This window comes from Tamandua tetradactyla, chromosome 22 (genome assembly GCF_023851605.1).
Source record: "Tamandua tetradactyla isolate mTamTet1 chromosome 22, mTamTet1.pri, whole genome shotgun sequence".
In the NCBI taxonomy this organism is placed as follows: domain Eukaryota; kingdom Metazoa; phylum Chordata; class Mammalia; order Pilosa; family Myrmecophagidae; genus Tamandua; species Tamandua tetradactyla.
The window spans coordinates 7,458,121-7,483,195 of NC_135348.1; the positions used below are offsets into that span (position 1 = coordinate 7,458,121).

Below are 25,075 nucleotides of genomic sequence, written 5' to 3' on the forward strand. Positions count from 1 at the left end.
CTCGGCATATATAAAAGTCATGTAAGAAACACATTGCACTTTTACGTAAAGCAGAATTAAGTTCTCAACTCAGAGGATTATAAAGTTTTTTGTTTCGTTTTTTCACATCAACTGGAAGGTCCATCAGCACATTTTCAATGTCACGAGGGAGGTGGGGTGATTCTCTGTCCAGTGGGGCTGTGGCACACACTGCTCCATCTCTCCAGCCACCCTCAGTCCCCACCCACTGAATGCGCTAGCTCTCGCCCATCACTATGCTAGCCAAAGACCTCCCTGGTTGAAAACCACTGACATATACAATGAACTTATTCCAGTGTAAATTACTGGAAATGAGACCTCAAGTTTGATTAAACGTTACAAACACATCATATGCAGGACAATGAAAATGCTCAAGATAAATTCGAAAGGTTTATTGCACCAAATGCCACAGAGAAATGGATCAAAATAATACATGAACTAGTTTTAAGAAAAATTTCCTACACATTGACAAATGGTATCTTATTCAACTGATCAAAAATATAGTCTTATCAATTTGTCTTAATGGAGTGTCAATAATAACAAATTCCAGAATTTTCCTTTTTTAATACCACTTAAACTGAAGCATATTGCAATCTTGCTTCCAAGATAAATGGTTCACCAAATTTTGAAATTTTAAGAAGGACATTCAGAGAGGGCTATGTGATTGAGACAAAACATTACATTAAACTACCCCTCCCTGCAAAGCATAACAAAAAACAATGGTTCACATTGACAAGAGGAGACTTTTTCAATTAATGCTGAGATTATATATGAACAAAATATTCTCAAAAGTACAAGTACTTATTAGTGGAAAACTCCAGACATTTAAAAGAATTTGGGGGTCATTTTGTACTCTTTATTTTTCTGTACAGTCAACTTTAGTGAAGAACCTAAAAAGCTATAGACTAAATTCTTAGAAAATCTCAGGACCTAATTATAAGAGCCCAAACGATAGTTTAGTATCATTTAGCAAGTGGAGATTTTCCTCCCTCCAGAAAATTAATTTTGAAAAATACGGTAAGTTTAAAAAGTTGCAATGTGTAAACCGCAGTTCCATGGGATGTGAAAAGAGAACTTTCATTAAAAAACAGTACACTTCAGAAAAATGGATCGAAGCCTGTACAAAAAGCTATTTAACACTGATAAAAATAAAATACTTTGGAATTATGCAGAAGTATGGAAGCTACATTTAAATTTTCATTGTCATGTTTAAACGTACACAATTACCTTTACATTCATAGCACTCGTTAATTTATTAAAAATAAAACTGCAACATGCTAGAAAGAGGTCCATCACAGTAACATTTACACGCTCTGCTGTCATGCTTCATGATCTTGCTTCAAAAAGCAAGATGCTACAAAAGTTACACTTAACAGGTAAGACTTAAGAGTTGAAGAAACCCTAAGGTGGAATCCTGTCAACTGAGGTAGTTTTCTTGATTTTTTTTTTTTTTTTTTTTAGTTTTTATTTTTTTTCTTGAGGTGGGCACGGGAGAGCACGGGGTCCCTTTCTTGCCTCTTCAGCTAAACAGAATGCCACTGGGTAGTAAAGGGTGTGTGAGTGTGTGTGTAGTAACACAATTCCAGGAGATGTGTTTTCTTTTTCACTTTTGGGAAGAGGCTGACGTTAAGACAAAGAAAACGTGAATGCTATTTAAAGGAGGATTTTAAAAGAGCAGCAACACTCTCGGTCTGCTTTTGTAGGCAAGCTCTGAGATTACGTGCTGACGGGAATCCTGAATGTCACAGACACAATCTCTGTGTGTGATCTACCTGTAGTTTTCCCACAGACATTTTTCCAAAAGAGATTTTTAGAAAAATTAAGAGGCAAATTAAATTTTCTCAGGCTTTGGTGGGGAGAGGGCGTGGAGGGGACTGGGCTAAATCTTTTATGGATGGAGTTTAGAATCAGCTGTTTAAAGCTCAATTTCCCTGTACGGGTCAAAATTTTCAATACCATTATGTTCACATTAATATGAATTTAGAAGGTGTAAATGAGGGAAAGTGCCCTAAAATGTGTAAACAAGGAAAAGGGAACTAGAGATAGATGAGGGGAATGCTTTAAACTGGTACAGATGGAAAAGATGTAAAATCAGCTATTATAATGTATACATGTCATGCCACGAGTAACAAGTGACAAATGATCTGAGCCACAGGTGAGGTTCCTTCTCCTTCTGCACTGTAACAGCAAACAATGATGTCATAAAATTAGGGGATTTAAAATACCAAACTCAAATGCTAGGCTAACGGAAATATAAAAACATAAAAAGGATGGAAAATTTCAATTTTACAAAAGAAAGATGATGGAAGTTAAAGACCTTAAGAGCCTTAATGCACCCATTGACATTTCACAGCGTAAAAAAGAGCGAGGGAGAGGCTGCAGTTCTTATCTAGTCCTAAGAAATAATGCATTGCTTTTTTCCCCATTAGTACTACTAGGAAACGCTTTCAAACAAGTAATGAACTCAGATATGCAAAAGAATAAAGAGACAAATCTATATAATTAGGTATTTAAGAGTTTACAAATAGAAAATTTGAAGCCATTGTAATTCCTAAAAGGGTGGTTACTTTATATTCTTAGGTATGAAAAATAAATGAAAAGGATTAGAAATATTCAGCATTAAAGAGTGAAAGGAAATCGGAGCCTAGTTACAATTAACTGTACTCAAGATCTCTAAGGTGCTAAGTGTTTTTGCTTTACTAGAGAAGTGCCTCTCTTTTAATGCTTAATTCTTTAAAAATTCTTTTACATTACCCTGGATGTTATCTGCATCATGGTGAGTAAGCTAAGTAAAATCTATTTTATATTAAGAGAAAATGAAAAATTTTTTTAGAAAGGGAACTATGCTAATGACTAAACAATTTTTCATTTTGGCAGGTTTTATATGATTGGTAAATTAGTTTCTGGAAAGGTGTTTTAAAAAGGTGGTAGAGGGTGGGCCACAGTGGCGCAGCAGGCGGAGTTCTTGCCTGCCATGCCAGAGACTGGGTTTGATACCCATGGAGAAAAAAGAAAAAAAGGCTGTAGAGATTAGAAGGCACAGAGATGATAATGCAAAAATTCAGATCATAAATGGATTGTTTCTGTATGTTTAAACTAATTACTTTCACTAGTCATCCTAAACTGTTGCAGGTGACATTTCTCACCAAGACAGCTGTGCCTTTTAAAGTAAGGTCATTTGTATTACAAGAAGAAATTTGCTAACAGAAATGCTCTTGAACATGCAGAAATAACTTCGGTGAAAGGCCTCTTTAAAAAACAAACAGACAAAAAAACCTGCTGAAATCTCTAAAGGAGAAGGGTAAAACATATGGTATCAGACTCTGCACTTTGCTGCTCTAACTACATCTTGAGTGGGGGTAAGATGCTACATCAATTAGTGGGTTTATGAGAAAGACCCTGCACAGCCGATTTATCCCTAACCTACCTGTGGTGGCATCTGAAACAAAGTAAACTCCAAAAAGAAAATTAAAACAGTGGGTCCCTGAAGCACTCTCTCTTCCCAACAGGCAAACCTCTTTCGTGTTTATGTACACCTATAGCCACAAGAGCTGAAGATGGCACAATGTGACTTTCCTCATTTCACCTTTCGTAAAAAGCAAACTCCGACTTGGAATCCTGAGTCCTTGTTCTGACCGTCTTCTTAGAATAGCAAAATAAACTTCCTCCAGAGCTCATGCTTAAAACTCTGAAACATTTTCCTACTGGAATGTAATGTACATTGTTTCCCTCCCTGCTTCAATGTCACCAAAAATGTGAAAAGGCCGGTCTCACTTGTCATTATTCTGCCCGAAAAGCACAAGGCAGTCTGTACCAACAGCTTAGTGTTTACTGTAGTGCTTATTTTTCCTCTTACCAAAAAGGTCACTCTCTCTGTTGATTCATGGGTAACAAAAGGCCCCAAGTGTTCATGAAAAACACAAATGCCATTATGTCGAGTAAACCTAAGTCTTTCAATGAAGTATCTGCTTGAAACCAAAAAAAACAAAAAACAAAAAACAAAAGGTGGAATGACCGTTTCTACTTGCTCTTCTTATGCATTTGATGTTACAGAGAGCTTATTTCTTTCTCCTTCAGTTGAGAATTTGATTTTTTTTTCTTCCAAGGAAGAACTGTCCTGAGCTTTAGCTTATAAGAGTATCTGAGCCACATATGGAGAGTGAGTACTGGCAATAGCAGTCAACAGAGGCAGGTCGTTAGATTCAATCCTGAATAATGAAAAAAGAAAAGAATATTACCTTAAAATAGCATGACTTTATAGGAAAGTATTATACCAAGCCTGGTGGATAATTGCTTTAGAACTAAAAAAAAAAAATGTATGACAGATGAAAAGATGATGAAATCAACAAAATCTCCCAGTGGAGAATGCCCAAGCGGACAAAGGGAGCTGCAGGCAGGTGTGCCGTGCACATGTGCAGACACACAGCTGCTCTTTCCACAGCCCACGTGCATGTGGCTGTAAGTCCACAGTGTCTCTACATTCCCTGTACAGCCTCAATGTGTCGTGCTTTAATGCTTTCTCCATCATCTCCACATTCCTCCAGTCAACACTCCTGAATGCAGACTGACTGTGTCTTAGGAAAAGGATAATGGTACTCATTTCTTCAAAAACCTTGGAGATTTGTTCAAAGGTTATACAACTTAGACCTTTACCAGGTGTTTGAGGCGCAACATTCCGAGAGCAAATGGACACTAACAGATACTGGATCAAGAAATGTTACGGCTTCAAATGGACTTTGGCTGCCTCTCTTGAGGCAGAGGCTGATCCTGTAACGTTACTTGCTAAATGCTGCCAAATGTCTTGAAAAAATTAGGACTGTATCAGTCTGTGGAATATGTCCTAATTCTTTCACATGAATATAATTAAGAAATTAAAATATAAAAAGTAGTGAAATTATAACCCATGCTAAAGTCTGAAATATGTTCTACAATTAATTGTGGTGTTGTGCTTTGAAATTTATAGTCTTTTTGCATATCTTATTGTTTACAAAAAAAGAGGGGGAAAAAAAAAGTCAACTGTGATGCTAAAAAAATATTTAAACCCTGTAGCCTCCTATATTCTGGAGCAGCTAGAAGGAAAAATCTGAGAGGATCGTATGGTAGCCCATGACAAACTCTGGGATCTGTCCTGTAACTACTTGTTGAAGAGTGCTTTGAAAACTATTGCTTTTTTATTTCTTTGCTCTGTATACATGTTGTACTATACAATAAAAAAAGTTAAAAAAAAAAATTAGCTGGTACTACTTCATGGAGTTTTCAATTCTTTCTCCAGTAATGCTCCCAAGAGGTCTAAATTCAGGTGAACAGTGAGTTATCCAGACCTTTACTGCTGCTGGTCCTGACAACGGGAGGCAGTGGCTAAAGAGAGGGTGAACAGGACTAATAATCATGTTGTTAGGACCTAGAAAGATGAGTGCTAAGGGTAAACCAATTCTTATGATCCTTTTCATTGTGCTGATGATGTATACCTGTCACAATCAGGAACTAAGTAAATGTGGAAGTATATGGTATACATCTGGCACTGGAAAATCTCATTTATGAGAAAGACCAGGTAAGGAGTAGGAGGGGAAATTGAAATACAAGCTGTTGTTTTAAGTCTGAGCATACAACTTTGGCATCTTACTTCAATGACTAGATATGGGCAGTGTGGGATTAAAAATTTCACTTTCTAGTATGTTAAGGCAGGGAGAAGTCTAACAAAGTTTATCACTAGCCTCTAGTTCTGTGATTGCTTCCAGGTGTGAAACTAAATAATAGCTACAAAGAACATGTTGGTCATAAGGGAGCAGGAGAGGCAAACATGGGAACACATCAGGGGGCCTGCCCCAAGTTAGACAGGTCAGTGGGTATATGGCTAGGGGCAGCCCCATTCACAGAGAGAAATGGCAGCACTTCACAGAACTCACCCCAGTACAACACCTAATTCTTTCACGTGGACTCGTGTGTGTCCTCGAAGATACTCAGACAGCATTTTACTTTTAAGGTACATTTCCTGTAGTCGGTCTTCAAGATGCATGATGCACTGTGAAACCAAGAACATTCAAAAGAGGGCATTGACAGATCGCTGCCAATAATTTAAGAGCTAGAATTCTCTTATTTCTAAGGGCACAACTATAATCTCTTTTTGTTTGCTTTAAAAATTTATTTATTAACTAAAAAAAATTTAACAAACGAAATAAAACGTTAACATATATAATCAGTAATTCACAATATCATCACTTAGTTGCATATTTATTACTTCTTAGAACATTTGCAGCAATTCAGAAAAAGAAATAAAAAGACAATAGAAAAAGAAAACAGAAAAAAAAAATTATACATACCACATCCCTTACCCCTCCCTTTCATTGATCACTAGCATTTCAAGCTAAATTTATTTTAGCATTTGTTCCCCCTATTATTTATTTTTATTCCCTATGTTCTACTCATCTGTTGACAACAAGGTAGATAAAAGGAGCAGACACAGGTTTTCATAATCACAGTCACATTGTGAAAGCTATATCATTATACAATCGTCATCAAGAAACATGGCCACTGGAACACAGCTCTACATTTTCAGGCAGTTCCCTCCAGCCTCTCCATTACATCTTGGTTAAGAAGGTGATATCTACTTAATGTGTAAGAATAACCTCCAGGATAACCTCTCGACTCTGGAATCTCTCAGCCATTGACACTTTGTCTCATTTCACTCTTCCCCCTTTTGGTCAAGAAGGCTTTCTCAATTCCTTGATGCTGAATTTCAGTTCATTCTAGGGTTTTTCTCAATTCCTTGATGCTGAGTCTCAGCTCATTCTGGGGTTTCTGTCCCATGTTGCCGGGAAGGTCCACACCCCTGGGAGTCATGTCCCACATAGACAGGGGGAGAGTGGTGAGATTGCTTGTTGGGTTGGCTGGAGAGAGAGACCACATCTGAGCAACAAAAGAGGCTCTCTTGGGGGTGACTCTTAGGCCTAAATTTTAAGTAGACTTGACCTATCCTCAGTTTCATATCAACAAACCCCAAGACTGGGGGCTCAGCCTATAGCTTTGGCTGTCCACACTGTTTGTGAGAATATCAAGAATTCAATGTGGAGAAGTTGAATTTCTCCTCGTTCTCATCATTCCCCAAAGGGGGCTTTGCAAATACTTTTCCACTCACTGATCAAATCACTCTGGGATTCATCACAGCTATAATCTTATCCCTTTCAAATAACTTAAAAATTACAAGTTATCTCAAAGTCTGCTACTAGTAAGTATAAGTTTTTGTAAAACAATGTTTTCTCTAATTACAATTAAGATCTTCACATATATCTTTCCAGTTGTTTTTAAAATGCCTTCATTTTTACATAGTTGTAACTACTCTTTAAGTGCAATTATCTCTTGCTTTTTAAAAACTTTCTAGCAAACCTTTTCCCATGTTATTAAAAATTCTTTATTGATGTAATTTTCATAGTGAAGTAATTTTCAAGAATATGAAAATACCTTTATTTGCTTAACCACACAGCAATGTGCAGTTTTGTTATTGTAACTTTGTAAAGAACATATCTGTGCTATTTTTTTTATATATCTAAGATTATTTGGGTACAATACATTCCTAGAAATGAAATGGCTGAAACAGGTTATTTTGGAATAAGCAAAATAATATTTTGCTTTTAAGAGTATATTTTAACTAGGTCTTTATAACAACACAGAAAAGCCAATTATAATCAGGACATCTCTACCCTTGGAATTATGTCCAACTTCATCTTTTAGAGAATAGCAACCATCTGTGTCTTTCACCAGAGGCAAATGCTTTTGCATTTGGCAGGCAGAGGAATCCAGCATCTCCGGTAAGACACCTGATGGCAAACATAATTCCATCATACATAATTTTCTCTTAGACCATTATGCCTGTTATTTTCAAGGTAAAAAGATTAACAGATGCATTTGAAAATGTTGATCTTGACCATCTGGGCTGATCAGTGATACGGAAAAAGCACCCTCTAGAAAAGCAATCTTTTCAGTTTTTTACTGGCTTAAAATCCTAAATGCATTGTGCTGGAGGGGTGAAATACAACTGATATGTGACTAAATAGTAATCAAAGCAAGGAGGATTTCATCAATCCCCATGAAAATAGTCCCCCAAGTAAACAGTCAAGTGGTGAAAGACTCATGTAAAGTTCCAGTTCTTTAAAAGTGAAATAGTTTTTAGTATGCACTGTAAAACATTAAGAAGAACCTCACATTACATTGAATCCTTTATGTTTTAAAATAATTAGTCCACAGTGTTTACACAGTCCCCATGAAAATTACATGTTGCAATGTGGAAATAAAGAGAAGATCTGTTATATGGCATGTACACTAAACTTGAAATCAAAGCATTTCTATATTTTTCTTAAGTCTTCTTTGATTGCCAAATAGAATTGTGTTGTTTCACTTTCTGGGGTTTTATTCCCAAAACGGATTTCTTCAATTTTTAACTTTTGAAATTTTAAAGTGGTTTCTACAGCTTGATTTCATATCAAAATTAGCTACTTCCTCCTTTTGTATCAAAGACTCTTAACGGTCATTTAATCACATGCCTTTAATTCGAGTGATTTTTTTTTAATTCAAATGATTTTTTAAGGTAAAGTTTAAACTGCAGATGAAATTTTCCTTGATTTTGTTTTGTCAGGTTAAATAAATCCTTCATCCTATTAAACGGTTAAACACACTTCTGCCTAAGTGAAACAAAAAGAATTAGCTGTAGTAACTTAATGTTTGGAAAACTGATATGACATATGTAACAAGAGTTAGGTATTACAGAATAAAAATAGAAAGTTTAATAAATACTTAAAACAGTAAAAAAGTTATGAAGCCTAATTCATTGTCCTTCTTTTACAGCAAAGGAGATGCCAGCATCTTAAACAGCGTAATTCAGTCTGCTTCTAGAAAGAAAACTGCCTACCAATGTACAAAAATATAAGGCCATAATAACCCATAAATGCATCTCAGATTCTCCTGTGACAAGCATCCTGCGAGAGTATGTTTCAGTTTAAGGCCTAAATAAAGATTTTAGAGAAAACGTACTGTCAGTCTTCATATACCATTAATATTGTTCCATAAAACAACTTATTAGTAATAACGATATTAATAGTAGCTATTTCCTGGGTGCTTATAATATATAAAAATACATTTGAATTTGTGACTTTATAATCAAGTGTTATCAAAGTGTTTTTTCATTCCATTTCTTTGGTGATCTAAGAATACTTACAAAATCAGCAGAGAGGTGAAGCTTGTAAAGCTGTAAAACTGATTGAAGTAAACTGGACACCTGACTCGAGACCAAGACATCCTGGCCTAGTTTCACGTTATCCATTAATTTCCTCTGACTGGTGGCTACCTGGACACTCCACTTATCGGTGTCTGCGATAATACAGACGGCCTCAGCTATCGGCTCATCGAGCACTGGATGCTGAAAGAAAAACAACATATTATTACTCCCTTAAAGGCATGGCTTTAATCATTTAGCAATATTTATTGAGTAATTATATGTGCTAAATACATAAATCAACTGTAACAGCTAACTAAAAGCAGACTGGGGATTAGTTTATCTAGATGAATCCAAAAGGTCACAGGATGGCTACTGATGAATATACTTAAAATGTAAAATTTTCCATGTCTGGACAATCATGGACAGAATGGGTTAACAACCAGTACATTATGCCATAGGGTGAACACTGAAACAGTCAAGGAAGAGAGCTTTTAAAACAGTCTGATTTCTTGAAACTGATCAATGCTTGATTGCTTCAAAACCAGCACCTTCTAACACACATACTTAGTAGCCTATGAGTGTACAAAGCACCAAAACAACAGGACTGTCCTTCTAAGCCCTAGACTAGTCTCTCTCTCTCTTTCTCTCACACACACACACACACACACACACACAGACTTCCTAGTTGATGCAAATGAACAAATGTTTCCAGCTCTCTTTACCATAGGAGAACTAGTACCAGCCTTTTCAGTTCATTCAATCCTATACCTGGCCCCATGGAAACCATTCATTGCTGCTGGCTGCTCAGCATAATTTTCCCCAAAGAACTTCTCCCTAAATTCTCTTTGAAGAATGAGGATACAGTGTGGTAGGACTGTAACCAGCATCCCAACCTCCCTCTATAAAGGTGTGGTATATGACCAAAGTTGGGCCATGGGACTCCTCTGCGAGGAGGGAGAAAGAGGGCTGCAGGTGGTCAGCAGCACCACATGCTTAAATGGACAGCAAATGCTATGAACACCTTCAGATAGTTCCTGCTTCCTGGGCCTCAAGAGTTTTCTTGATACCTGCCTACATCCAAGCCTAGTTCTTTGGCCTTCTCATCTTCTCAATCTATGAACTTCTAATACTCTTCCAATAAAGTTCACTCTGTTCAAGTTAACGAGAGTTGGTTTCTTCTGCTTGTAAAAAAGAACCCAAATGGATATACAACTTAGCCATCAGGACAATGGTTACTTGGGATTTCTAAGACTTAACACAAGTGATGGGAAGGTTGCAAAGAGAAACCCAACATGTATGCTGCCATTTTATAATTTTAACAAGTGATCTGGCTCCCTAGTCCTGCAACAATTTCTGGGCTTTGTTATTAAAAGGGGAGAATATCCAGTTTTGTATTTCTCTCAAAGATGGAGAAGTAGTGACTGATGGGCTGAATAAAACTATGTCCAAGGAGGAAACTTTCAGGGTTTACAATATTTTTCACATTGAATGGAATGGCAATCAGGCAAAGTCTAACGTTCCAACATTTATTTAAGTATTTGTTCAAATCATCTTAAACATAAGAAATAAAGAATTTAATACAGAAGACTCTTAAATTAATGGAGCCCAGTTTCTCAAGGATGGCTCTTATTTTCTAAGCATGTTTAACCTAACAGTACAAAGGTCTTCTTGTCACACAGTGACCCCTTATTCCCACCCTGTCACCTTCACACAAAGGTTGTGATTCGTTACTGTTACTCTTCTATACTCAAACATATATATACACTATCCAAACTAAGAGCGAAAGACATAGGTCCTTAGTGATATTCCTTTACCAGTTCCTACAAGTTCTTGGTCATTTAGCATGTCAGAAATTCACAGCAAGATGGTGATGACTTGCCTTCAAGATGCCTGGTCCTTATGAACAAAGGAAATGGAATTTTTGAAATTTATTTATTTATTTTTACACGGGCAGGCACCAGGAATCGAACCCGGGTCCTCGGGCATGGCAGGCAAGCATTCTTGCCTGCTGAGCCACCGTGGCCAGCCTGAATTTTAGAAATTCAACAGAGTTATATTTTGAACTCAAGCCCTTTCACTGCTTTGTATTTTTCAGGTATTCATAATATGCTGTGTATGTCATAGAATAGATCTATACTGTGGACCTTTATTTCAAGGGATTTATATTGTTAAAGTTCATATAATCATTACTGTCATATGCAAACATATGTACAATAAGTTAAATGGATGCCAATCACCTTTCAGAATAAAATCTAGGGTTTCGTTTCGTATTTGATCGGCATGAAGTAGATAATTTGGGCCCTAGCTTCCAATTGAACTCAGTCTCCTAAATGATCTTCCCACTGCAGTGAGAGGGAAAGGAAGAGTGTGTCAATCCAATCCAAAGGAAGCACACAGATTACAAAGTACACAGTACCACTACCACCAATACAAAGAGCTTCAATTTAAAGCAATGAATTGCTGGAATAAGGGCAATAACTCTTATTGGGTAGGTAATAGACAGATGATTCTTAAAGTTTGAGTTACTACAGAAGGTTCTAGATCCAGACACTATAACAAAAGAGGCAGATGGCTCACTTATTTTAAAAGGAGTAACTAAATAGTAAGAAAGAGAACAAAAATCTAATGGGTAAAATGAGTGTGAGTGTCTTTTCAATCAATAGAGCAAAGAGGCAGAATTTAAGGTAGAATCCTGAGGAAAGACTAAAGACTAATGGTTACAAGGGTTAGGACAAACAGACAGGAATTTGTGAACCTATTTCTTGAAGAGGTTGAATCTTTTCTCCCTGTATCCTTAATTTCTAGCATAGGGGCCTGGCACTGGAAAATGCTGCTTACTGAATTAAAATGGATCAGGTTGAGTACAAGCAAATGACAGAACTGATAAGTGCCTTACATCCCCTAACACATTATGATACCACGTTCTAGTGCTGACTTCCACATAAAAAGACTCCAAGAACAGGAAAAAAAAATAGGTGAATATTTTCAAAAGAATACCTTAAGAAATGCTATAAAACCCAAGACAGAATGACTGAAATATCCAAGTCAGGATATTAACTACCAATTAAAGGTCTAATCCATCCATCTGTTCCTTAGGACTTGGAGTTTGGGGTACAGAGAATGGAGGACAGAAATAGGGAGGTGAAGCTCGGCTGCATTCTGACACTGCAGCATGAACCACACATAAGTGTCACTTTGGTCTGCTGGAGACCTTGGGAAAAAAGGAGACATAATATGGATAATTATCAGATTAGTAAGTAAGATTACATACTAAGAGTCCTCTTCCTAATATTAAGCTTCTTTTTTTGAAGACTTTGTTATTTTGACTAAACATCACTAGAAAAACAAAACAAGGTATATTCACCCTTTTAAAAGTTTTCATTCAAACCATTTATTTTGGTTTGCTAAAGCTGATGAAAGGCAATATACCAGAAATGGGTTGGCTTTTACAATGGGGATTTATTAAGCTACAAGTTTACAGTTCTGAGGCTGTGAAAATGTCAGACAAGGCATCAACATGATGAAACCTTCTCCCCGAAGACCGGCTACAGGCAACCCTCAGGTCCTCTGCTACACGGGAGGCACATGGCCACGTCTGCTGGTACTTCCTTCCTGGGTTTCACTGCTTCAGCTTCTGGCTTCTGTGGCTTTCTCTCTTTCAGCTTCTCTAGGTTTTTCTTTCTGTGTGTTCTTTCTCTTAGCTTCTGTAGGGCTTTTCTCTGTGAGCTTCTCCAAGCTTCTCTATGTGTTTTATCCTCTTCTAAAGGACCCCATTAAAAGGATTAGACTCAACTAAAATAATCTAATCAAAAAGCCCTACTTACAATCAGTTTATATTCACAGGAATGGATTAAAAGAATGCGATTTTTTTCTGGGGTACATACAGTTTCAAACTACCACACCATTATTGTCTCAGAATAAACAGGTCCTCTGATGCTTGAAGGATTTTATTTTTATTTCAAATTTTTAATTGTGAAATACTACTACTATATACAGAGAACTTCAACATACCATACCTACACATCCCAGATTCCCCAATCCACCAATTTCTCTATATCGCATTTGCTGTATCATTCTACCTATTCATCAATCTATCACCCCAGCTATCTGTCTATCAATCCATTTTCTGAACACTTGAGTGTAGGTTATATACATCTTGCTCCCTGGACACTTAATACAGTCACGTACATTTCCTAAGAACAAGGATATCTGTTTACATATCCACCTTAAGTGAATTTATCAACTTAAAGAAATTTAATATTTGTATAAAGCATACAGTTTGTATTGCAATTTTTTATATGTCCCAATAATGTCCTTTTAAGCCTTCTCTCCTACCTTTTAGATCCCTTCCAGGATCATGTATTATCTTTTTAGTTGCTTTTTCTTTTGTTTTATTGTGGGAACATATATATATATATATAACAAATTTTCCCATCTCAATCACTCCCAAGCATATCATTCAGTGGGATTAATCACATTTACACCCTCACCACCTTCCATTCTCATATCTCCGTATCCCCAAACAGGAGCCCTACATCCATTTTGTATTACCACTGTGCCCACATCTCCCACCCCTGGCAAGCTGCACTCTAATTTCTATCTATAAGTGTACATATTCACCAATATTTTCTTTGTAGTTTACAATGGGGTTTAAATTTAATACTCTACATTTATAACAATCTCATTTGCTTTGATATCAATTTAACTTTCAAGAGATTACAGAAACTATGTCTCTAAGTCCCTCCATCCCCTTTTATGTAGTTCTTGTCACAAATTACATGTCTATACATTATGAGTCCTAAACTGATGATTTGTTATTATATTTTACACATTTGCCTTTTAGCTCCTGTAGGAAATAAAAAGAGGAGTTACAAACAGAAATACAATAGTACTGGCATTTATATTTCCCATCATTACCCTTACTAGAGATCTTTTTTCTTCATGCAGTTCCAATCTATTGTCTATTGTCCTTTCCTTCCAACCTGCAGAGCTCTCTTTAACATCTCCTGTAGGGCTAGTCTACTGGTGACAAACTTTCTTGACTTTTGTCTATCTTGGAATGACTTCATCTCTCCCTCATTTTTCAAAGACAGTTTTGCTGGATACAGAATTCTTGGTTGGCAATTTTTTGCTTCAACAGCATTCTAAATATGCCACCCCACCGCCTTCTTGCCTTCATGGTTTCTGAAAAAATCAGCAATGCTTTTGTGATGATTAAGTGCATGTGTCAACATGGCTAGATTATGGTACCCAGTTGTTTGGTCAAGTAATCACTGACCTGTTAATCGTGAACGTATATTTCATGGATTTAAATTATTATGCAGTTGATTCTATTTATGGCTTATTCCATCTACAATTGACAAGAGATTGCCTTCAGCAATGAGAGACATGTCATCTAATCAATTGAAGACCTTACATTATTTCAGCAGTCAGAAAATATAACTTCTATCTCTACTTCAGCCAGCCAATCTCTTCTAGGGAATTCATCAAAACCTTCATCAGAATTCCTACTTGAGGCTTGCCCTTCGGAATTTGGACTTGTTAATCCCTATGGTCATGTGCACCAATTCCTATAAAAATTTTGTAGTATTTACATACAAACATACATACATACGCATACCTTTTGGTTCTGTTTCCCTGAAACAGAACCCTAATACAATCTTACTGAGGTGCCTCAACATGAGAATGACATGTTCTTCTCTCTTTCTGTTTTCACAATTATCTTTATCTTTGGCATCTGACAGTTTGATTACAATATGCTGTGGTGAGGGGCTATTTGGGTTTATCCTGTTTGGAGTTTGTTGAGTATCTTGAATGTGTGTATTCACATCTTTCATTAAATCTGAGAAGTTTTCAGCCATTACTTCTTTGAATATTTTCTCTGCCTTTTAGTCTCTTTTTATTGGATTTCCACAAATGCTTATACTGGTATGCTTGATAGTGTCTCACAGCTTCCTCAGGTTCTGTTCACTTTTCTCTATACTTCCTTCTGTTCCTCAGATTGGGTGATTTCAATTGTCTTATCTTCAAGTTCACTGATTCTTTCTTCTGCTAGTTCAATCTGCTATTGAAACCCTCTAGATAATTTTAAATTTCTGATACTGTGGCCTTCAGCTCCATTTGGTTCCTTTTCATAATTTCCATCTCTGTTGATACTTTCTTTGCATTCATCTATCATTTTCCTGACTTCCTTTTGTTCTTTGTCTATGTTCTCTAATATATTTAGGGCTGTTAAAAAAAATTTTTGGAAAGTTTCCAGGTCTCGGTCTCTTCATTGATGATATCTAATGCTTTAATTTTCTCCTTTGCCTGAACTGTTACCATTTCTTTGTATGTTTTGTAATCTTTTGCTGAAAGCTGGGCATTTTTGTATTTTAATGGGTTATCACTAGAATTTAGACTCTGAGGTATCTGTTCCTTAAGCTTTTACAAAGTCAGTGTTATGACAGAGATTTCCTTGAATGCCAAGAATTAGTAAAAAATAAAAAATTTAAAAAAAAAAAAAAAGAATAAGAAGGAAAGAAAGAATAAAAGAATACCTTTCCCAGTCACTGCAGATTGACCTGTGAGAGTGCTTCCCCCTTCAGGGTTTAGCCATACAACGAATTCAAAGAACAGATTCAGGCCAAAGCACAGGGCCACCCAAACCCTTTCTGCACATGGATTTTGTCTTGGGCATGCACATACAACCCTAGGAATTGCTCCATTTAAATGTATCCAAATGTCCCCTCTTTCCTTAGAAACAGTTTCCTCATGGTCCTGGGACTGTACTGTATGTCCTGCAGCCAGAAACTCTTTGCCCTAGGCAGCATGACTTGATTCCTTTCCCACAGCATTCTGTACGAGAGCTCTGTGAAATGACTTCTCCACCTAGGGCAAGTTTTGGCACAGCGAGTCCCTCAGGCTACTACGAGAGAGACTGGGCCAGACATAGGTGCTCACAGTATATACATAAGGGTTACTCTGCTCCCTCCTGAACCAGGATCAGGAATCTGTTTAGGGGCATGAGACACAGGTACTATGAAATCCTACTGCTTTTAAGTGGCATTTTTCTTGAAGCTTTAAGAAAGATGTTTCTGTCAGTTCTTGCTGGTTATTCAAGGTTTCTGTATGGAGAAAGAGCCCTAAAGCATCTCACCTAATTCAAATACTGAACATCCTGATGTTTGAGTTTTTTTAATGAAAATCCATTTGCAAGAAATACTAAATATTAAAAAGTTGTTTCCATTTAACTTTATGAACATATGGTCATGGATATTCCTGTGTACCTGTGATATTCACAGGCATACATCAATTGTCCTTTTCTCTCTTAAGCTGAAGAGAAACAATTTAAAAATAAATTTCTTACTCATATTATGGTTTGCTAAACCCCAATCAACATTACTTCTGTTGACTCTTGAGAACACCTAGGGCTCGAACTGAGACTCTATTAAGGTTCCATGCCCTAGGTTTGCCTTCCTGGAATATATAATTCCCAGAGGGTTCCTAGGTCAGATAAATCCTCAAACTCAGAGGGACCAGCCTCTCCAGGATTATCAATTAATTACATCTCCCTATGCCTTAGCGTGGACACCCTTCTCAACATGAAAAAGTCAGAACAGGTGTTTTAATTGGCTGAAGCTGCCAGAATGTAACACACAAGAAAAGGACTGGCTTTTATTAAGGGGATTTATTTTATATTTATATTTATATTTATATTAAGGGATTTATTTAGTTAAAAAATTATAGTTCTTCTGAGGAGAGGCAGCTAGCTTTCATATAAGGTTCTCAGTTACATAAGAAATCACACGGTGACATCTGCTGGCCTTTTCTCTTGGCTTCTGGGTTCCTACAGCCTTCCCTGGGGTGATTCCTTTCTGCATATCCAAATGTTTGAGCTGAGATGTGAGTGCTAAGATGAGGTACTGAGCTGCTGAGGTCTCTTCTGCCCTCTTTCTTTAACCTCTAGCTAATTAAGTTAAACCTCACTCACTGTAGAAAGCACTTCCTTTAGCTGACTGCAAATGTAATCAGCCATAGATGAATTTCATATACTGATGATTTAAGTCCACAGGAATAGAACAACAGGGCATCATCATTTGGCCAAGTTGACACCTGAACCTATCAAAACAGGTGTTGCCCAAAGATTCCTATACTTGGGAGAAGGATTAAAGGAGGAGGAGGTATAACAGAGAAAATGGGATTTAACAAACTAGTATGGCTTCTGAATTACTATATTAATATTCCTTCTAACCTCCAGTGTTTTGGAGCAGCGAGAAGGAAAAATCTGAGATGATGGAATGGTAACACTTAACAAATTCTGGGATTCTATAACTACTTGGTGAAGTGTGCTTTGAAAATTACTGCTTTTTTTTTCTTTGCTTTGCATATATGTTATATTATTCAATAAATAAACATTAAAAAAAATTCTTGCCCGTAGTTTGCCAAATTCTCATGGCAGAATGAATTTGCAACATGTTCCTACCTTGTCTAAAATTTGAGACCTCCCAAAGTGCTGCCTGTATCGTGGCTGTTGGGGATTGAATCATGACCCTCACAAAAGGCATGCTCAGATTCCAAGCCCTGATCCTGTGGTTGCTAACCCACTTGTAAACAGGGCCTCTGAAGACATTAAGGTCTGCTCAAACTGAATGATGGTGGGCATAGGCCAAAATGGCCAACATCCTCATACACAAAGGAACTGGACATGAAGAGGAAGCCACAGGGAGCAGCCAGAGACTGGTCAACAAAACCTGGAAGAGACAGGAGACCCTGCCATATACACTGCCATATTTCAGAAAAGCCCCAAAGATTGCTGAACAGCCAGAAGATACTGTTGCCAGGAAGAAGCCTGCCTTCTAGCCTCTAATACCATGAGTCAATAAATTCCCGTTAAGCCAACCCATTGCATGGTATTTGTTTAGCACCTAGGAAACTAATACAATGGCCCGCCTAAGTGCCAACACCCCACTGAACATCCATACATAGCTGAGGTAACATTGAACTATCAGCCTTCTTCAAAGGTCCCTAACTGGGCCTTCCTGCCACCTTCTCCAGATCACTGCCATCACAGTTTCTTTAGCTCAGTCAGGCAACTCAGACTTCTGTCAGGGCCTGGAGGATAAAAACATGAAGATCAGTAAAGAAGTGTGGGCCATTCAGTAAAGAATGGGAGACAGCCAGTCTCTATCAGAGGAAAGAGGAAGTGGCAATACCCATGATTGCGTTTGCCCTGCTCCACTCATGAGACATTAGAAATAATCATTTATTCAGTTCTACCTTGTCAATATCTCATTTATTCACTTTCTGTGGATAAAGTAGTAGAAATCTACTTTCCCTGTGAAGATTTCTAGAGATAGATTAACAAATGAAATGCTTTATTTTTTTGGCTCTTTAAAGGTTTCTGGAATTTTCTTGGCTATCATATTGTTGAACGGACAGAATAAGCCTGGTTCATTCTTAGTCACTAAGCACTTGTGTGTCTGTATCCTGGAAGTGTGAAATGCCCGTGACATTGCACCTTCAAGGTTCTAGAGCAAATCCTGGAGTATACAAAATATACTGTCTTGACTCATACACACATGACTTCTGCTTAACTTAAACTTCCAGGAACAAGAAAGGTCTCCAAGGTTTGAGTACTCATAGGATCTGTTGTTCTGATAATTTGACTAAGAGCAATAATAAGACAAGTGCTACAAAGGAGAACTTCAATGCATTTCTCATGATAATGGTAATGATAAGACAGAGCAAGGGTTCTGAAGTCAGACAAGATTACATTAGAACACTTATGAACTGTGGGATCTTGGCAACTCATTAATCTGGGCCTCCATTTCTACATCTATAAAATGTTATATTACTTAATTTACAGAGTTGCTGCAAGATTAAGAGGAGAAAAATGTGTGTGAAACACGATATTGTTCTTAACACTTATTAGGTACTCAAACATTAGTTTAGCTTTCCTACACCATCCTGTCTCTGTATTAATCATGTTCCCTTAACCCTCACATTCAGAGTTCACGAACAGTGAGACTGTGGACAGATAGATGAGCTGCTGTCCTAATTTAGGTACTTCACCTAAACCCTCAAATTTCCTAAAATACCACATCATTTCCCCTATCAACTCAAAAACCTACTTTAGCACATCTCACCTAAAAAGTTAATAAATTTAATAAATTTATTTAAGCATCAGAAAAGAGAATACTTTTTTTGATACTTAAATTTCTTCGCAGTTTGGCCCACCTCACCTATATATATTTACCTCCCAAAGCTCTCCAAGAAGCCCTTTATCTGGGCCGTGCCAAGAATGTTTTCCCTGCTATCTTCTAAATTTTCTAATCCTTCCACAACCAGACTGATCTCATCTCCCCTGTGAAGATTTCCCACATTATTTGCTCTTCCTTTGACCTTTGAGAGCACTTATTGTCTACATCATTCATTTTAGCATTTAATTATACAACGCCTTAACTTGTTTTCAATTTTGCATCTGTTTGTCTCCTCAGTGATTTTATAAGGAGCTCAAGGAGAGAAATCACATTTTATTGATCATAAAATGCTAGGCATGTGCTAAATACCCAATACATGTTGACTGCATTGAACAATTTTCTATTCAGGTTTATTTTTTTATTCAACTCAGTTCCTATTAAGTCATCTCCACAATTACAAGCATATTTCTTTTCCACGTACTACATTTAAATGGTGACATTTCACATGACTGTCTATTTGTAACTTAAGAATAGGAAAATACCATTATCACAAATGTGCTTCTTATAGCAACTTATTAGTTCATCATCACATTTTTCCCAGGGGTAGGAAAAAACACAGTTCTGTTCTATAGATGGAAATGGTGAAGAACCAAAAGACATGAGCATATTCAGTCTCCTGGAATGTCAGAAACAGACTCAAGGAGCTCACTCAAGCATTTGCAACTTTTAGTTCATTAAGTATACCAAGGACCTCAAATCCTAGGACCTCATAAAGAATGGAAATCCCTCAAAAGGCAAGCCTGCAAGGAGTGGGAATGACGGTCTCAACTTACTATCAATAAGAGACAACAAAACTACCTCTATTGAGCACTTTGCTAAGAAACTCCTCCACCTCTAAGCTGCTAGAATGACCCAACTCATACTCCAAATGCCTCTTCTATCAATCCTCAAAAGAATTCTCAGCTTACAAATGTGCTATAGGTAGCAAGAGTGTAGAAAGGCGTCTGTACTCATAACTAGCTCTAAAATCTAGTTATAAAGGTATAGATTAACAATTGAGGATGAACCACTGCACAATCTCTTTAAAATACAGAGGGAGCAGATGATTTACGATTCAGGTAATTGGAAGCAACTCCCTATACCTTTGATTTTTCTCTGAAGTATTTTGGATAATAAAATAAGATTCATTGGCTTCATCTGAAGTGTCAGTTTGTTAATCATTCTATATAAAATAATTTTGGTAAATTCTATAATCGCATTAAGCCAAACTTAAATAAGTGGATGCTGTATGACAATTTTTTCACAAAGATTTTCATCCTATTTTACAGCACCATGACTGAACATCAGCCTTTACATAGTTTCAAGAAAGCCCTTTAATAAGTCACAAAAAAACAATGGGACGATTAATGCAGTGATGTTCATCTTCTCAGCATTTGCTCTTAATGTCCTCAGATCCCCTTTTTAATTCGTCTAACTCCTTAGGGGAGAAGACCCACCTACAAAACCACATACTCCATCCATGTGGAAATGAAGATTTAAGCCACCTGGTAGTTCTAGCCAACCCACCCCAATTCTGGATGGCAGAGCACCAACACACAGGACTGCAGATCTGCATGGATTGCTGATCTGTGAGCCAAGGGTTAAAAAAGTGAAAAAACAGAAACAAAAAGCTCTCAATCTCACATCTATCAGCGAAAAGAAACTTGGTTATCAATCACAACTTTTCAACACCTCTTCCCATCTGTAAAATCATCCAGAAAAATGTCCTGTACTAAATATCAAACAATAGATAATCCTGTTAAGAGTGTTAGCAAGAGAAGGGACAGATCACAACTCTTGTGGTGGCATAGCCAGCTGTGTGTGTTAAGAAGAGATTCCTCAACCCATTCATCTGGAAGAATCTTCACTTACCTGAAGGTCTCGTATTATCCCTTGCACTCCTGCCACCCTTCCTACCCATCATTTAACTACTACTGATTTCCTAGTTTGGAGATCACTTTCTCCAGGTAGTCCTTTCTCCATTCATCCTATGTACTCCCGTGGCACCCCATGCTCTCTACTGCCACAGAATCCACCACAGTTTTTACTGCTTATTTATTTCCTTGTATTTTCCACTAGAGCAGGTACCATGTCTTCTCTCTGGCTGCTAATAGGCATTTTCTTTCTCTGATGTGCTTTCTCCTAAGTGTGGACTTGTTTTATTTTCTCCTACTTGGGGGTTAGTGGGCTTATTTAATCTGAAAAATTCTATATTGTTTTCTTTATTCTCTCTTTCTGAATATGCTATACAATCTTCTCATTTTAGCTTCTATACTTCTTGTTTTGCCATGTTTTCATATCTTTTTTTGTCTTAGAGCTGTATGCAAAAGACATAGGCTCATATCTAGCCTTCATTTCACAAGTGCAAATTCCCTTTTGCTGTATTTTATCTGCTCTGATCTTTAATCTTATCCTTTGCGTTCAAAGACAGTAGAAGTTCAATTTCATTCTCTCACAAATCTCAAAAAAATTTATCACATTATCCCAATGTTTTTAAAGGTTCCAATCATTTCTCTGATCACTATATCCACTTAAAACACAGTTATTTAATGGTTAATTCAGATTGTTCTAGGAGAGCTAATTCTCCTGCTTGCATTTGCTTTCTTTCCTCATGATAATTTCCTTGTATATGGTTTATAATTTCTCAATGTGAGCTCATTTTGCTGGAGTTTTTTGTTTGCTTCCTGGTTTGTATTTTCTTGTGTCTCATGAGCTCTTGGTTGTGAAACCGCCTTCTAGGTAGTATGTTTCCTTAAGCCAGAGTTCTAGGGGTTTTAAAACTCCTGGTTTTTATACTGACTTCTTCAGCAGGGATTTCCAAGTCCCTCAGATAAAACAGATCTGGATGCCAAATCCACTCACAGCATGGGCCCAGGGATTTGATTTCTTTTGGATGACTTTATTTCTTCCCACTCAAGACTCTAACTTACTTCCTTGCTGCTTCACTACTCATGGCTGGAGTTCTAGTTCTCTCTTCATGGAAAGACAGCGATGGCTGTTTGAAACTTATGCAAGGGGCTCGGGCTCATTCCAGGTCCTAAGCCTCATAAGGGTGCAAAACCACATCTCTTGTCCTGGAGGTGGATCTTAGAAATTCAGCACCCACTTCCGAAGACTTATATCAAGACTGAAACCTCAGAGGGCCACTGGTACATCAGCCTATCCTTACTGCTCTGGAGTTGATTTTTCTTTGTTTTTAGCACAAAAGGATTTCCGTTTCTTTCAAGCACGGGGGTTGGCAATATTTTTTCCATCTTTTTTATCGTCTAAAATTGTCATACAGCATCCACTTATTTAAGTTTGGCTTAATGCGATTATAGAATTTACCAAAATTATTTTATATAGAATGATTAACAAACTGACACTTCAGATGAAGCCAATGAATCTTATTTTATTATCCAAAATACTAAGAGGGGTGGGTTGCCTGCATTATTCAGTACAATGTGTTACTGGACTCCACTTACCTCTTATCTTGATTATTGCTGTAAACATAATAGTAGCACATAAAACGTATTTGATAAGTATTTTTCAATAAATACATTTTCAAGCTATGACTCTTTTCCTCCTCCCCAAAACTACCTCTAGCCTCCCCACCCCACACTGTTGCCCAAATGAGACTGTCAGACGACCTGAAATGCCACCGTCAGAGATTTCTAGTTCATCAAACAGACTTCGAGCATATGAAAATACTGGAGGGAGTTACAGTTATGTATGATCTTCATCATAACCCTGTAAGCATTTGTTCTTCTCTTGGAAACAGGTTCAAAGGCAGTCACTAAAGGTTTATGAGTTATAATATGATAGAGAAGAGTATAAGATCATCCATCACTGTGGACTATGGGACACTGCTGAGGGATCCTGACAAGTACACCAAGGTGGGGGACTGAGAAGTCCAAAGATCACAAAGGCATTAGGTTCCAAAGAGCAAGAAGGCACCAGGTACCAGAGGGCCAAGGGAAAGAGGGGAAGTCAAGGAACACAAAGAATAGCGAGGTGGTTGGAGAGGTGTGAACAACAACCAAAAAATCTGTTCCTCTGTGTGTTTGTGCCTGTGGCTGTGAGTACCCGGCTCACAGCCTTGAAGATAAAGCATGCAGCCTCTGCAATGGCTTAAATGTCAGGCTGGTCATTTGCTGAGAAGAGATACAGTTTAGGGGTGCTCAAGGTCAAAAGGGTCATCAGATTAGAGTTATATAAGACTGTTTGTGGCTCCAAAATAAAATGAGAGAGGGTTGGTAGCTTTTTGCCGAGAATGGAATATTCCAAATATTTTCTACGTAGTGAAAAAAATTGGGGAACATCAAAAAATAGACATGTGTCTAATTCTTACATGTTCCAAAAGAAATGAAACCTGACAGACCTATAAGAAGATTTTATTCCCCTTCAGGTAAAGAGAATGGACAAAGAGTCACAGGCATCACGTTTAAATACATTAGTCCTCCACTTTATTTTTTAAAGACAATCTGCCACTTCTCTTTACTTGAGAAGAAACAGACTCACTAACCATCACAGCTTTACTAGTAGTAACAAACACACTCTCTCCCTAAACGCAGTTTTATAGGGAATAGTCAACTAACATAAATGAGCACTTTCTATATGCCAGGTAATGAGCAAGGTGCTAGGAATATAAAGGTAAAGTAGCCTCATTCTCTGTCTCAAGGTGCCTGCAGCCCTAGTAGGAGAAACACACATGTGAAACAGAAAAAACATATGGTGAACTGTGCCAAAGGAGCTAGGAGGAAAAAACATATGGTGAACTGTGCCGAAGGAGCTGGGAGGTAAAAATTTTAAAAAAATAAAAATAAAAAAAAGTTAATTTTTACCTGGGGGTGCCTGGGATGTTTTCAAAGAGGCAACATTTGAATTGAGTCTTTAAGAAGGAATAAAGACAGTGTCCTGGGCAAATGAAGCATATAATCACATTCCTACTTTAGAAAAAGTCCTTTTGTGACAATGTGCAACATGATTGGGGGGTGGGGGACAGAGACTGGAAACCAGGATACCAGCAGCTGGGAAGTTTAAAGCGAACTTAACAATGCAATCACAGTGAGGAGGGGGAGAGATTCATGAAGATTTCAGAGATAAAAATTAACAGGATATGGTGAATTAGTGCAATAGGAGGTACCCAGAAACTTATCTTTTCAAATATTTTTTACTATAACCCATGATATTTTTCACCATGTGCTTGTGCATGTAAGTACAATACAAAGGTTCACTAAAAAATGTAAGCCTAACTACATCTTACAAATGTCACTTCTATTCTGTCATTTAAAAGCACATGTTGGGCGGTGCAATGGTGGTTCGATGGCAGAACTCTTCCTTGCCATGCCAGAGACCCAGGTTCGAGTCCCAGAGCCTGCCCATGCCAAAAAAAAAAAGCATATGCTACAAGAATAAAAAATTGTACTGTAACACAGTGAACACTGCTGTAGAAGATGATTTAAGGTTACTGTTGACCTGAGGTACTTAATGTTGTCTGTGTTAAGCAATGATTTATCATTTGACATCACTTGCTGTCTCACTGGCTGACTATACGCCATGGCAAATAAGGTATCCATGAGCACACAGCTCCTTATGCGTACTACTGATTTCCACTTGAAATTTCAACAATCAATCTGTTGCTACTCTT

The 25,075-nt window shown here is 37.4% G+C and overlaps 2 protein-coding genes across 9 annotated transcripts in view; one reads left to right on the forward strand and one right to left on the reverse strand.

The window, feature by feature from the left end:
- The window catches only part of SPMIP2 (sperm microtubule inner protein 2), a 130,678-nt gene extending 121,637 nt beyond the window's left edge, over positions 1-9,041 (forward strand). For both annotated transcript variants that reach the window (XM_077139668.1, XM_077139669.1), the window contains exon 5: positions 8,857-9,041. In XM_077139668.1, coding sequence (XP_076995783.1) covers positions 8,857-8,904 — 48 coding nt within the window. In that variant the 3' untranslated portion in view covers positions 8,905-9,041. The remainder of the gene's footprint in view (positions 1-8,856) is intronic.
- Positions 396-25,075, reverse strand: part of FNIP2 (folliculin interacting protein 2) — a 152,093-nt gene continuing 127,413 nt past the window's right edge. For all 7 annotated transcript variants that reach the window (XM_077139662.1, XM_077139660.1, XM_077139663.1 and 4 more), the window contains 3 exons: positions 9,227-9,427; positions 5,925-6,040; positions 396-4,226 (listed from right to left, as the gene is read on the reverse strand). In XM_077139662.1, coding sequence (XP_076995777.1) covers positions 4,148-4,226; positions 5,925-6,040; positions 9,227-9,427 — 396 coding nt within the window. In that variant the 3' untranslated portion in view covers positions 396-4,147. The remainder of the gene's footprint in view (positions 4,227-5,924; positions 6,041-9,226; positions 9,428-25,075) is intronic.